Source organism: Diadema setosum, chromosome 16 (assembly GCF_964275005.1).
Source record: "Diadema setosum chromosome 16, eeDiaSeto1, whole genome shotgun sequence".
NCBI lineage: Eukaryota > Metazoa > Echinodermata > Echinoidea > Diadematoida > Diadematidae > Diadema > Diadema setosum.
Genome location: NC_092700.1, coordinates 23695570 through 23711887, shown reverse-complemented (window position 1 = coordinate 23711887; position 16318 = coordinate 23695570). Strand labels below are relative to the sequence as shown.

The 16318-nt window shown below is 39.9% G+C and overlaps 1 protein-coding gene across 1 annotated transcript in view; it reads left to right on the top strand.

The window, feature by feature from the left end:
* The window catches only part of LOC140239977 (uncharacterized), a 31748-nt gene that overhangs the window by 10457 nt on the left and 4973 nt on the right, over window positions 1–16318 (top strand). Inside the window, exons 2-5 of the mRNA XM_072319788.1 lie at window positions 13515–13753; window positions 14611–14734; window positions 15513–15710; window positions 15962–16129. Coding sequence (XP_072175889.1) covers window positions 13601–13753; window positions 14611–14734; window positions 15513–15710; window positions 15962–16129 — 643 coding nt within the window. The 5' untranslated portion in view covers window positions 13515–13600. The remainder of the gene's footprint in view (window positions 1–13514; window positions 13754–14610; window positions 14735–15512; window positions 15711–15961; window positions 16130–16318) is intronic.

Sequence of the window (16318 nt, the reverse complement as noted above, 5' to 3'; positions counted from 1 at the left end):
TCCACTATAATACGGCAAAGACGCTTGGATTCATACAACGCATCGATCGAACGATCACAGAGTCGATTGTATTCAGTGCGATATTGATCAATATTATTGATCAATATCATTTAAAATGGTACTGACTCACCTGCTTGTACTCCTCTCGGGTCTTCAAAAGAACAATACGAGCCGGTATGTTTGCCACTTCCACCTGCAGAATGTAGTCCAACTTCTGTTGATAGGGAATGTTTTCTCACTTTCAAAGTAAGAATTCAACAACATTCAGTACAGAGTAGTGCGACTATAACACACCTTGTAATACAATGTAGCACTGTACTGCTGCATGTTCTTCTTTCGTCTTTTCGTATGCAAGTGACTAAGATATTCAGTTTAACCAATGTAACGTAATTTTATATTTTTGGTATCCGTTATCACTCTTTTGTTGCATCAAAGTCATTGCATGCGTATACTTTCATCATTGCATTTAATTAAAAAGAATGCAACCTGAAGTCGCCGTAAAACGATGTACATGTATAAACCGTAGGCCCTATGATTATGCCATGAATTTAATCAGTTTATAGTCGTATTGGAAGTCTGTCTTGTTCCATCTAACAGCGATCTCGAATGGGAATTCATTTTCTTATTACCAAACATGTTTTATCCTTGGCTGGTCTTTATCAATAGACTGGCGTGTGACAGCACTTTTGTTTCACAATCCACCACTTAAGGTGATTGTAGTGGGATGCTGCTCATGATTTTGGTATTGAAACAACGTTCATCTTTCTGAATCTATGAATATCAGCAATCAACATCGAGTCACTTTGGCCCGAATTCACGAAGGTAGTACAAATGAAACCATGGTTTAAACCATGGACAAAAACCATGGAGCGCCAAGTGTCGCATGGAATATTTCGTTAGGAAATCAGTCATTTCGTCGATGAAATGATTATTTTGTAACTAAATGAACATTTCGTTAACGAAACGGTCATTTTGTCGATGACTTAAAATTTCGTAACGAAATATTCCGTGCTATGTACTTGGCGCTGCATGGTTTTTGTCCATGGTTTAAACTATGGTTTCAATAACACCTTCGTGAATTCGAGCCTATCAGTGTCACATGCAATCCTTGTAATAACCCACATTGCGGCCATGAACTGTAAAAGCCCGATAAACAACTGTTATGAACATGTATATTTCATCTCATGCTCCAATAAGCTCATCATGCTCATGGAGATTCTATAGGCCGGTATGGATAAGGGTTGACACACCTTAAAGGCAGAGCTCTGACGTAGATACACCGTACATGTACCTGTACACCGACAAGCTACAAAATGTGTAGAGTCTGTGGCGAGGAGTGTATACGTGTTAAGAGAGTGTAATATTGTGTAAGAACGAATGTGAGTAATCTATATGGGGCTCTAGAGTATAGGATGCGGTATTAAAAAACATGCAGTTACTGTACATCATGAGACAAGACAAGTTTCTCCTGTGAATAAGGCTTGTGTTTGCAGTTTGTATTATTTCTGTTCTGGATAGTCTCGTGGCTTTGCAACTGAGGGCCACTAAAACGTAACTTTCAAAGTACAATACTCAAGCGTGTGATTTTCACATTTTTTTTTCCATCTACACGTACAACTGTGTTTAAAGATCATCAGATAGGCCCTATGTATGAATAAAGGTACATATGCTACGTTCAGTTGCATTCAACATTACGCTCTTTTGATACTTGTTTTAGTATTACGTCGCAAATGTTATTCTTCTATAAATAAAATTATTGATTCATTGTAACATATCGGGAGGGCAAGAAGGGCGGAGATGCAGTTATCTGTTTCTTCCCACCTACATTGTAGTATAGCGTTGAATGAATGGATCGTTTTTGTGGGCAAATATGTGGTGTGTGTGTGGGGGGGGGGGGGTGGAACACACAAGAGTGGATTCAAAACCTGTACGGTAGCATCGTAACAAGTATAGCTGTACAATTCCGCACAAATAAAGCACACAACAAAAGGACATGCACTTTGTTCCTATACGTACTATGCATTTTGGTTACGTGGCTGGATGCGAATTCCGAAAATATCCCATTTAGAAATATAATCCCAAAGATAAACATCTCCTGTTCATTGTCATGACTAGCTCACAATCAGATAGAATTGTCGCGGGTGGGGATAGCTTAATAGAATTATTGTGCTGATGTGTTTACTGTACATATAGTGTATTGCGTGTAGATGCAGCATATAGAGACGGAAAAAAACAACCGACGCGTAACAAACATGAGTTAAAAATCAGACAATATTAATATGAGGTTGCTTTGTATACTCACGAGTATTGAATTGACGCCTAAAATCATCATCGAGAGAGAGGGGAGGCGGGGGTCACACAACGATGCCACTATCTCGAGAAGTTCGATCACCTTGAGAGATTTGTCCTACTTTACTTGTTTCTCGGTGACTTGTACAGGGGCCGCAATCTTTTTTTTTTTTTTTTTTTTTTTTTTTTTTTTGGTTGGTTGGTTTTTAGATAATGATAATTACAATTATCACTGCCTCCTTCAGAGGCAACGCAATCCTGCGGAAAGGGGTAATTGATTGATGGGCGGAACCCTTTGATATCTTGAGTTTATAGAGATAGATATATTTTTTTATTGTTTTTCCTTCTTTTTTTTCCATACACACTAAACAATAAAGGTTCAAATTTGCACCCTATTTGTCCCTATAGCAGCACCCTGAGGTGTACATTTGCACCTTTTATTATGCAGGTAGAAAATTAAATCTCTTAATTAATATATTCGTACCTACAAAGATGTAGACATATCCATCAGAGTAAAACCTTGGTACTCGTGGTCCAAATTTTCAATTCACAATGTATTAATGTTTATGGTGCATGTTTGCACCCTTGATTAGCACAAACTGAGGGTGCAAATTCGCACCCCTGCAGGTTCAAAATTCAGCGTATTGCACCTCTAAGGGTGCAAATTGCTTATTGGGGTGCAAAGTTGCACCTATAGGGTGGTTGTATAGCGACAATTTTGGGGTTCAAATTTGAACCCGTATTTCTTAGTGTGTAGTAGGCAATCTGTTGATCTTGTAACTTTGGAGCAAACGTGTTTTGGAACATACTTATCTCATGTATGTAGGTCCGCTAAATACTATTTTATGACGGTGATGAGCATTTTCTTTCACATAGGCCTATATCTTGTAGGACCTTTATACATACAACTGATAACAATATTGATCACCTTCATTTGAGAGCTTCGTGCTTATCATACTATATATCATGAACTGAATCATAATTAAGGTGGATTATGTTACACGTGTAGTTATCTGGTTCCGTTTCGATTTGATTAAAAAAAATTGCACTTCTAGTTTCTTTTCCTATTCTTTTGTAAGGGCTGAGATTTCTTGTTTTACTTTTTTTTTCTTGTTTGATTGACGCTGATTGCTAACTCAGTCTTAGTCTTTCGTCTGTATTAGCATCAACCTCCTCAGATTCGGCCGCAGCACAATGCATTCTGTTTGCCTTGCAGGAGCGCCCTGTAAAACGTAAAGAAAAGGGGGACAAACGTATGAAGGACTCTAAGGAGGGGGAGAGGTATGCATACATAAATAAATGACATGAATTACCTAGGAGGGAAGCCACTGCAGCTATACGCACACAACGTAGGGCCTATAGGGCGTGGGAGCAGAGCGACGTAGACAGAAAAAAAAAATCGTGATTGCCAAAATCAGTGAATAGTTTTGATTGCAAGGGGTAGTTAAACACTGTACATACGCATATACGATAAAAATGCTTGTAATCTCGATGGAGTGTAAGAGCAGGTGGGTCTAGGAGCAATTCTGCATCCAAACCGTGCTATAGTAAGCAACATACATTGTAGGATGAACTCGAAAGCTGCACACTAATGCCATATACTGTATAAGCTTGCAAAATTAACGGTTTCCTTGATCAGTTATTTATTACGGTTTTGTTTCCCTATCTAACAGTGGTGCATGTCAGGTATAATTATAATTGGCTTATGAAACACAGAAGCAATAATGATTTTTAACTCGGAAGTTGTATAGTAATCATTGTGTGAAATGTGTACGACAAAATAAAGTAGGCCTAACAATATGGCAAAGCTATTTGACCTTTTGCCCATGGTAGGCAACTTGCTCTCGTGGTAGCATAACACTGTTCCTGTGAGCAAGTTGGGGAATTTTCAGCGATTATAAGATGGAAAAGACCAGCTCTAGACTTGTCTGTTGTTGAAGAAGATGGCGCGCATCCCTGTCCGTAACTAATTCCCGTAGTCACACAATGAGTGTAGTTTTGTCAGCGGATTTGTGCAGTAGGCCTAAAGAGATTTTTGGGAGCGTGAATCGAACAGTAAAGTATGAAGGCGATGGGTTGCAGTAAGCGTGAGCTGTTTTGAAGTGATTGAATAAACTTCATTCTTCATAGGCCTACACTGAGTTAATTGGTTTTCTGCATTATTGATCACGGGTGAGACTTGCTTAAATGCTTATTGCACACACACACACGCACACTTAAATTACAATTTGTATAATATTGTACAGTATATCATATCTACTGCATATATACGTGTTTTATGAGTATATATATATATATATATATATATATATATATACATTTGTATACACACGTACAACTGTATATGAACATTAATGTTCAATTTATGCGTAGGGAACTCGTATTACTTAGTATGTCCTATTGTATTAGGCCTATGAAGAATCATACAGCTACTGTACATAACAAAGCATACATCCCCGTTATCTACCTTTTCAGATTATGAAAGGAGACCTCTGGATGATTTTCAGATTTTTACAATTGAACAACTGTATAGTTATACTGAGGACAGAGTTTCAGAATTTGTGATAATTGGGATGAAGAGTAAGAATATTTTCAAAATTTAGAACAAATAGCCATGAACAAGGATGATGACATGGCAGAGTCACCATAAGAATGCACGAGTTGGGGCTCAAGGAAGCAGAACAAACGAAGAAGGCATGCACAAATTATACACAGGTGAACTCGCAAGCAAGTGGTATTTTAATGGAATTACACTGCTACATTTCTGAAATATGTGAACCTCCTATGTCATCATCCTTGTTCAGTGTAATTTGTTTAAGGTTTTTCAAGTATTGTTTCTCTGCTCAACAACCACAATAAATTCCACAAATCTATACATGGAGTTGCTGATTTATGTACTACATGATGTGAAATTATGAAAATCGTCTGGAATGTCCCTTTAACGACGTCAAGTCAACCGTGTGGTTATATTATGAATGCACAATAGTGATGTATTACTTTTCCACGAGATATCGAACGTTTGTATGATGAAAGAAGCGGATGCGATGTAAAGGGGCCTACAATTCCACCAGCAATTCGTCCCGCGCCTTGTTTTTCATCGCACATGAGAACAGAGTACAGATCTCGATGGAAAATCTTCAGCACCTGCTTATATTTTGGGCAGAAGCACAATAATACGTGAATTTTGCATTCCTTGTGTGAAAATTTGAATTGGAAGCACAGCGCTTAAACACCGTCACTTTAGTAAACGGCCTATGATTTGTCTTGTACATCTTCTCTTCATTCCTATGATAATAATTTACCCAAGAGACAGTCATGTTGGTAACACATCGCAAGTTTTTAGCATCAAGTGTGTTCTCCTAGAATGTGTGTTCTTTGGACACCTCAAAATGCAAGGCGCGATAGCCCTACAACGGGTTCGATCTGGTGTCCGAAAAGCGACAGTACTCAAGGTAAAATCAATGCCTCTCCGTAGACATTAGTAGAGTCAGCATGGCGTTGACTATATAGGGGAACAGAAAAAAAAAGAAGAGAAAATGGTCCATCTAGAATAAACACGGAAGTGCGCGCTCGCTGGAAAAAAAAAAATATCTCGCTGTACAAAACAAGTTACAGTTGTACTCTTGCATACAAGTCAAGAAGTCACATGTGTCATCTGCAGTAATGTAATGATTATAAAATTCATTGCAGCTTGGCAACACTCATTTCATCTACGGGAGAAATGGCGTTGAAATGGCGTTCAATGTGTCAATGTGCGTGTGTGTGTGTTTTTTTTTTTTTTTTGTCATTATTATTCCGATATGGATAGGCCTACCTGCATTTGCCATGGAGCTCTTACGAAGATCATGTGTTGTAAAGAAACAACAACAATACACACACACATACACACATACACACACACACACACACATTCATCCCCCCTCACACACACACACACACACACACGGCGTAAATCCATACTGAGGAGTGGAGGGGATGGTCACCATCACCACGATTACAAGCCCATAACCGGACCGGCGCAGCCTTTTTTTTTTGGGGGGGGGGGGGCGGGGGGGGGGGAGAAGCTTTGTGCCCCCTCCCCCCCCCCCACACACACTTTACAGGGATCGGATGCCCCACTCTTTTGCATGAAATATAAAGTGGGAGAAAAGTGGCAGCAACAACATAAAGACTTTTTGTTCTTGTTGCTTTGTTGTTGTTTTTTTTTTTGCTTGTCAGACGACTTTCGGCGGAAAATCAGACCTTAAAAGTATGAAAACATTTTTTTTTTTTTTGGGGAAATATCTGTGAGAGGGAGCGGAACGACCGAACGGGGGAAGGGTGTGTATGGGGGGGGGGGGGTATCCCTCTCCCACACGAGGAAGATTTTGCATTTTCAGACCTGAAATTCAGCGATCTGGTGCTCACTTGTGGTGAAAATTTTGTTTTCTTTTCTTTAAAAAAACAATAAGAAAATGAAATATTCACAATATATTATTGAATGACAAAATCGTGGTATTTCAGCTCTTGCTGTGCGACATCACTGTGAAGGCCTACTAAATAATGGGGCCTATCATTGGCGTAGACAGGATTTGATCTTATAGGAGGAGCGGTTATGTGAGGGAACGAATCAAGCGAGGGGGGAGGGTATGGAAGGGGGGTTTCCCCCTCCTACGGTGAAATCTCTTTGCGTTGAAAATTTTGACATTTTTCAGTCCAAAAACTGCCGTTTGTAGCTATATTCTTCGCATTGGAAATTAAGGGGGGCACACCAGGCGCAACTGCTGTCAATCACTGGCAGCAACATCAGGAGAATGGCATAGCGATTAAATGCGAGCGAGCGGAGCGAGCGAGCATGAAAATTTTAACATTTTACAGTCTAAAAACTGCCGTTTGTAGCTATACTTTTTCGCTTTGGAAATTAAGGGGGGCCGCATCAGGCGCAACTGCTGGCAATTACTGGCAGCAACATCAGGAGAATGGCATAGCAGTTAAATGCGAGCGAGCGGGGCGAGCGAGCTTGAAAATTTTGACACTTTACAGTCCAAAGACTGCCGTTTGTGGCTGTATTTTTTCGCTTTGGAAATTATGGGGGCACACCGGGCGCAACTGCCGGCAATCGGGCAGCAACATCAGAATGGCATAACAATTAAATGCGAGCGAGCGAAGCGAGTGAGCTTGAAAATTTTGATATTTTACAGTCTCACATGTCCTTTTTGGCTGTACTAGTATTTTTTCGCTTTGGAAATTAAGGGGGGGGCGCAATTACTGGCAGCAACATCAGGAGAATGGCATAATGATTAAATGCAAGCGAGCGAAGCGAATGAGCTTGAAAATTTTGACATTTTCCAGTCCCAAAAACTGTCGTTTGTGACTGTATATTTTCGCTTTGGAAATTAAGGGGGCGCACCGGGCAAAAACTGTTGGCAATTACTGGCAGCAACATCAGGAGAATGGCATAACGATTAAATGCGAGCGAGCGAAGCGAGCGAGCTCCAAAATTTTGACATTTGACAGTCCAAAAACTGCCGTTTGTAGCTATATTTTTCGCTTTGGAAATTAAGGGGGCGCATCGGGCGAAAACTGCTGGCAATTACTGGCAGCAACATCAGGAGAATGGAATGATAATTAAATGCGAGCGAGCGAAGCGAGCGAGCTTCAAAAATTTGACATTTTACAATCCCCAAACTGCCGTTTGTAGCTATATTTTTCGCTTTGGAAATTAAGGGGGGCGCACCTGCTCACAATCACTGGCAGCAACATCAGGAGAATGGCATAGCGATTAAATGCGAGCGAGCGAAGCGAGCGAGCTTGAAAATTTTGACATTTTACAGTCTAAAAACTGCCGTTTGTAGCTATACTTTTTTGCTTTGGAAATTTAGGGGGCACACCGAGTGCAACTGCCGGCAATTACTGGCAGCAACATCAGGAGAATGGCATAGCGGTTAAATGCGAGCGAGCGGATCGAGCGAGCTTGAAAATTTTGACATTTTACAGTCCAAAGACTGCCGTTTGTGGCTGTATTTTTTCGCTTTGGAAATTAAGGGGGCACACCGGGCGCAACTGCCGGCAATTACTGGCAGCAACATCAGGAGAATGGCATACTGATTAAATGCTAGCTAGCGAAGCGAGTGAGCTTGAAAATGTTGACATTTTCCAGTCCTAAAAACTGTCGTTTGTAGCTTTATTTTCGCTTTGGAAATTAAGGGGGGCGCACCGGGTGCACCTGCTGCCAATCACTGGCAGCAACATCAGGAGAATGGGATAGCGGTTAAATGCGAGCGAGCGGAGCGAGCGAGCTTTAAAATTTTAAAATTTTACACTCCAAAAACTGCCGTTTGTAGCTATATTTTTCGCTTTTGTTTGTCCCACTTTTATTTGAGAACCATCCCCCCCCCCCCCCCATCGACGCCTCTATACATATTAGGTTGCTTTTGTTAAGTGAAAGATCTGCTGCACACTCTTTGATAAATTAGGGAATTACGTCTATGTCAAAAGTGTACAAAGTTTATCCCTTATCCTGTATAGCGGACCTTTTGCATGATCATGATTGCAATACAACGATCTGGTGTATAGTTCTGGCGATATTTGGACAATTTTCCATTAAGAAAGTTCGAGATTTGTCCTCATCTCGGGAATTGCTTGGGGGATAAATGATTTGTCTGTCTAAACACTTCCTTTGGGGCGGGGCAAATGCCCCTTTGCCCCCATAGATTCGACGTCCCTGATCTTCCCTTGGTATGCCCATAGATGTATCCTGACTGAGTCATCAGTCACTGTCGTTTCTCAGGAATGATTCAGGAAATGGAGGGGATTCAATTATGGCGATTAAGTTGTTGTTATTGTTTGTTTGTATGTTTTCGTACATATTTTGCAGATGGTCCCCAGAACTCGCGTCATAGCATGTTTACATGTATAGACCTATACTATTTGACGTTGTCAACGCCTGAGCCATACCTTACAGTGTATGTCGATGTTACTTTCTTCGCGAGCGAGCGAAGCGAGCGAGCGCTTGAGAAAATTATAGATATATTTTCCTACAAGATAGAATACTGTTCAGCTCTGTTACCTGTCTGAAGGCCGGCGTACAAACGTCATGCAATATGCCAAAATTGATACAATCACATTTCTGCTTCCTCCATTTTTTATCCTCAAAATTCAGGGGGGATGATTGTACAGGCCATCTCCCCCTCCTCCATTTCAGGGGGGGGGGGATATATCCCCCCCATCCCCCCCCCCGGGATTTACGCCCATGACACACACACACACACACACACACACACACACACACACACACACATTCATCCCCTCACACACACACACACACACACACACACACATAACGGTATGTTGTGCATGGTCACTGCCACAGTAGTAACTAAAAAGAAGTTCGTGCATGAGAGGAATACAGTACTAGCCTTGGGGAGGGAAAATGTATGGGCAAAAAAAAAAAAACACCAAAAAAAAAACTATGTAATGATGCATATTTTATTGCAAGTAAATGCATTTTGACTGTTTTGGCCAAAACTCACCATCGCAGTTTTCCTTTTTCGCAAGTTGTAGTGCAATATGATTGTTATTTCAGCAATGAAACCCACAAGAGTGTCAGGATCTTTGGACATTGATGGATAACTGCGTTTACATCATGCTTTTTACAATGCGCATTATTCTGTGATTTCATTTACAGCTATTCCTTTTTTAACGGAATATTCTTGTTAAAAATGCTAATGATACTCCGAAGTTTGTTATTTCGAAGGTTCGTTAATTCGAAAATGAAAAACTGTTGGTTTTTCTTTTCCGAAGATCTTTTGATTAAAAAAAGAATGAAATAAAGTTCACAAAAATAGAGCAATTATTCTTGCAAAAAAAAAATAAAAATCTACGTTGCTGAGGTGATAGATAGCTGCGTTTATAATACGCATTATTCTGTTGCTTCATTTACAACTGTTTATTTTTTTTTTTTTTGGGGGGGGGGGAGGGAGGGAGGGAATGTGCACCTTAAAAAATGTTAATGATACTCCGAAGTTTCGTTATTTCGAGGTTTCGTTAATTCTAAAATGAAACACTGCTCAGTTTGTTTGTTTTATTGTGTGTGTGTGTGTGTGTGTGTGTGTGTGTGTGTGTGTGTGTGAAAAGTGATTGTGGTCGGAAACAAATATATTCAAGTTGCTGAGGTGATGATAAACTTTCATTCTTAACTATTATTTTTAAACTAGTCCCATACATATAAAGTTATGTGTGCTACGGCAACACTACAATGCGTTGATGAGGACTACTATTTGTTTTTTCATTAAGGGTGAGACGTTAGCTTAAACTTTGCGCGTCGATTGAGGGTTGACTTCTGTAGCTATGACGTCATCATCGTGTAAAGTAGGTAAAAGATGCGAAATTATGAATTTACTTATACATTGTCTGCTGCTTCCTTGAAAACATAATGATATGAACATGTACCACAAAACCAACAAAAAGTCGCCAGACATGGATTTTTAGTTAAGGGCAGATTCTGAAAGAGCAAACTCTAAGTTTTAAAACGATGTATAACTCGGTTCAAATGGACCCCACTAACCTATCTAAAATGGCCGCCATTTCTTGCAATTCTTATAACTTTTCAACCAGGGAACCCAAATACAAAATTTAAATGTCTATATGTTTTGAAGCATGAAGAACTCAATAAAATACATATCAAGAGATGTTGACGCACACAATTACCGTAATCCAAGATGGCGTCCAAAATGGCCGCCATTTCCTGAATATCTTTATTACCTTTCAACCAGGCAACCCAATACAAAATTTAAGTGTCTAAATATATCATGGTTTTGAAACATGAAGAAGTCAATAAAATACATATTAAGAGATGTTGACTCACACAAGTTCCGTAATCCAAGACGGCGTCCAAAATGGCAGCCATTTCCCGAATATCTTTACTACCTTTCGACCAGGTAACCCAAATGGATGGATTTCCCATCTCACCATTTCCTATACTTAGCGTACCAAGGTCCTCTTATCCGCAACCTCGTTTTTAGCACTTGTAGCATGGCGATAAAGTTAACATTATCAATGCTATGGCCTTCTTACTTTTCCTTTACATATTAATCTACGAGATTATCAAATCACCAACCAGAACGAAATTGGATCAAGTGTGGCTCGAAAGTTACTACCGTCATTAGCATAAAGCCGTTGCGTTAAGACCTCTAAGTCGATACATCCGTATTCAAGGGTACCTCATGTAAAAAAAAGAAGAAGAGGTGAATACATCAAAAGGTAAACAACAACGACAGATCTCTTTACCTAGGGCGAGTGTACTGACAAGACCTTTCCTCAACGCTCGGAGGTTTCGACCGTTTTCTGGAGTTCACTTGCACGGTTTCACTTTTTCCTCTTCTGTTTTTTCATACAAATTATAAACGTTCTTCTCTCCGAAGGGTAACATTCTGCATGCGGTGGTCACTTGACTGGCGCTTTGGGAAGTAGACATTTGATCGCGACGTTATTTCTTCACAGCAGTGAGTGACCGATTTCTCGAGAGTTTCGAGAACGTGCCACTTGAATGTCGAAACGGTGTCCCCGTGTCATCCGAGATGACTTCCTCGTCACGCCGGAGACCAATAAAACGAATTAAAAAGTGAAGGTTTGAACAAAAATCTGTCTTTGCTAACCAGCAAAGTGGCTGTGCACATGGGACTTCAGTCACTTTTTACTGTGGCAAAGAAATTCAAAAACATGATATTGTTTGCCACAGTTTACCTCTCAACTTCAGAAAAAACAAACTGTGTTTTCATTTTCGTTTTTCCAAGATCATATTTTAGTTAAAAGATGTAGGGTGAAGTAGTTTCACTCTCGATACATCAAGTCCCCCCTTAGAAATGTCCGCAATAAAAATGAGGTATGCTGAGGACTTTTGGAGGAATGATTGACAGATTTGATAGTGCTCGAGACCATAATCACTATACCCTGAACACAATGGCAGAAGTAGATGTTAGTCATGTTAGTTTAGGAAAATATGAATAAGTTGGCTTTGCTATTCACTTTTTTTATCACGCAATCACGTATGGCGGGTTTGCATTTGCAACGATTATATCTCGACTTTAGCTTAAAAGAATATCGAAATTGTTTGCAGCTGAATACAAGTAGTATTGCCCTCTAACCATTCAAGTTTAACGGATTGCTATTACAACACCGACCGCGTTCTAGTATTTAGATAAACTTTCTTTGAAATGATTATTACTATGGAGTAGTTATGAAATTATAAACACTCCTGTTTGAACGATTTCAAAATACAAAAGTCAAAACAATACTATTCTAGACAGAATGTTTGTGTTTACAGTTTATACACGTGTCACCTTAAGTTAGCAGTAATCAAATCGGTTCATCACAGTGATTGTTACAGGCAAGCAGATAATGTTTGTTAGTCAAGAATATAAACAAGCACGCCTTTTGACTGCATATACAGTAGGTGAATTGTGAGTGTTCTTGCTTGCTTCGCTTGTGGGAAAAGGGACAATATAATGTCAAAACATTTTCTTCCAGCAATATGATGACCAATCATGAGATTGCGCCCACGATAAGTGGGTGTCACTGGAAGATACGATGGGACGGGGTGAGATGGAGGTTGAGGGGTGAAGAAAGCAGAGGAAAGTTTAATGAATGATGACAGGTATTCTAGATATAATATCGTTTATATAGGGACATAAAATTCTCAACCCTTTCTCCCTTGCAAATAATTGCATTCTTTGAATGTCCGTCTTTTCCCTTTAAAATGACTTCAGTGACGGCCTCATATATCTGAAGCATCTACACATTTTAGTGCTCAAATAATCAAACAAGTGACAGCGCTTGCCCTAGAATACAATGCCTTCGCACATGGTAAATTCTCACATGTTGTTTCTTTGCTTGTCAAGCATCGAAAACATGATAACCAGTAAATCTCCAGAGTGTTGGATGCAGCTCCTTATTCGCTGTAGGGCAAAAAGGTACACACACAAACACACACAAACACACACACACACACACACACACACACACACACACACACACATGCAGAATAAGACGGGGTGATTGACTGATAAGAGTGTGGGTGAGTATACTGAATATAACTATTACAACTTCGGTGAGAGAGAAAAAAAAGTAATAGTTCTCTTTCTCTTTCTCGGGAGATTGTGCCCGCACACTGCAATTGCAAATCATTTCCCCTTTGTAAGTACACTTTATTTGACCACGGTGTTAATTTGCTTGTGTTTCATCCCTAGAAACTGCATCAAGGTCGCCACGTTTTGGAACGTCGACAGAAGTGAACCCACTCTGCAAAGGCTAGACGTCAGTCCCAGCCGTCAGGATGAGTGCGAAGGCAAATGTCGAGGACATCCAGTGGTCTCGCCAACCGTACACGCTGAGGCAGGCCATAAAGAGATGCACCTTTCCGCAATTAATCAAGGTTGTGCAGGGATACGAGTCTTCTGATGACAGCGAGACTTTAGCTCTTGGTCAGGTAAGAGATATTGTAAGCACAGAGCAAATCATCGGATGACCAACAGTGATGCTGGTTGGCCTAAACTTTAAGTCTTATCAATTCACTTTTGAACAATCATTATTTTGACTAATTATTTAAGGTCTAATTGAATCTATCGCAGTTATTTTTTTTTTTCATCTGCTGCGTTCAATGGCAGATTGCGTTGTGGAGTCTCTATAAAGGAAGGCGTGATTAGCAAACACTTAGGTGAAATTTTGCTAAATTCGTCTAACTGATATGGAAGTTAAATGATTTGGACATCGTGTCAATGTCGAATGTTCAACTAATCAGGATCTATTGGAGTGATCATGATTCATGACAAAAGACAAGCTTTACGTGACTTGATTTTGCCGTGTTTTGTGCAGTTTCTGTATACATTACATGTTGTTGTGAGAATGTATATATACTACATCACAGGGGTGTAATCCAAAATGAAACCGAATTGGGTATGATTACCAAAAAGATAGAATGCAGGGCGGAGTACAAGAATAGACAAAGATCACAATAATTATGGTGCAGACAGAACATTATACCAAGACAATAATGGTAGTTTTAAAGAACTATCCAAAGTAAAAAGTACTGAATATATTGCGCGGACGTGTTGGCGATGATATATTTCATAATTATGGCACGGTATTATGGGATATAGTGTTGGAGGAGGGAACATAAGTGAGCTAAATCGCTCCTTAAGGTTCAAGTATAAATTCAAAGTCACCTCTATAGATTATTTCAGTTAATCCCCAATGTCATTTCACAATATTGATGTGAAATGGGAATTATAGATCTACCGTTACATTTGAGATATCAACAAGTGCGATATTTTCGTTCCCCACCAGGTCTTACGGATAAACCAGATCCACACGCAGACCCGCGTTCTGGCCACCACGGACAAGAAAGGGCGATGGCTGAGCATCCCGCTCAGATACGCCGAGGCGAGGTTCGAAGTCGTCTCCGGAAAACGTAAGAATATCGAAACACTTCCGTTCCGTCTTCTGCCCTCATGTTAGCCTGTAGACCTAATAGGTTTTTAAAACACTGTAACTAATGTCGTTCATAAATTGGGGAGGGATCCCAACATTAGAAGAAAAGATAATTCAATTGATAATGCAATGAATCAGGTGCATTGCTATAATGCCAGTATATACGTAGATTAACTTTAGAATAATATTGTCAGACGCACTAACTGAACCCCCCCCCCTCAGTTGTTGATGAAGTAGACATTAACATAAAAAGCAGTGTCCAAAACGGATAGATCTATAGACCTATTCGATTTTGAAACATTGTAAATTATGTCGGTCATAACGGGGAGGGGGGGGGGAGGTTGAGAAAAGGGGGCTCTCAAAATAAGAAGAAAATAATGATTCGATGGGTTATCAGAGCATTGCGATGTCAATACATAAAATAACTATGTTAGACATACCGAAGCACCCCCCCCCCCCAGTTATGGCTGAGATAGTCATTATCGTGAAAAAAAAAAATACAAACAGTGCCATAACCGAACAGATCTATAGGGCCTACGTAATAGTGGCTATTTCAGAAGAGAGTGCATGCTATAACTTTGAGGGAACTCGTCTCTGCATAAAGTTAATGTTAAAGAGTATCTCTCTTCTAAATTCGATCAATTTTGGATGTTGACGTGGCGAGCAAAGGCCGAGTTATTTTGTACTGAATGGTGGGAGATTCAGATATATAATTAGATTTGTACAACTATACATGCATTTTGTTCATTGGTTCACAGGTTCGAAGCCCATGTACATGCGTGAAATCATTGACAAGTCCTTACTACCGCAGAAGGTCCAGTTCTACACGGGCGATGATCTTACTTTTAACGTGCAACTCAAGGGAAGCCAGAACAACGCCAAGGAAAAGTTTGGCACGCTGCATCTACAGAAGATGTATGAGACAGCTTACTTGCAGGGCAACGCAATTCACAACAGTGAGTAGCGATTATTCACCCTTTTATTGCTTGAACCTGCATGTACACTGTTTTACAAAGCTCTCTTCCTCATGAGGGATTATGAAAATATTGTATGGGTCGTTAACCGGTTTTAAGCAGCCATAAATCCATGCAATAAACATGAAATAAAAGCATTCGAATTCTTTAGAACTCGTGTGTTTTGTAAAGTAACAGAGGTTTCTCTTTTTAAATCGCTGCATAATAAACATTCTTTTCTATTCTTCATTCAGACTGTCTGGACACGATGGTCGTCAACATTCCCCTTCACTCACCTGTAGAGGTCGTCCTGGCGGAGAGTTTTATCGTCGGATCGAGAGATCGGTGGGAGCGATATCAAACGCTACTCGATAAAATCGTATCGAAAAACGTCAGCTTTGAGCTGCATCCGGGTAACCCGCGTAAGTAACTTTGTTATGTTTTAAACGTGCTGCTTCCGAGACGTCACATCTTTTTTTTTTTTTTTTTTTTTGTATGCTATGTAAAGCATGCCATAGAGTACTGTGATTATCTGGGTCTGTAAAGCTAGAATGTCAAACGAATAATGGATCGGGATGAAAATGTTATTCTAGTGGGAATATTGACTAGTT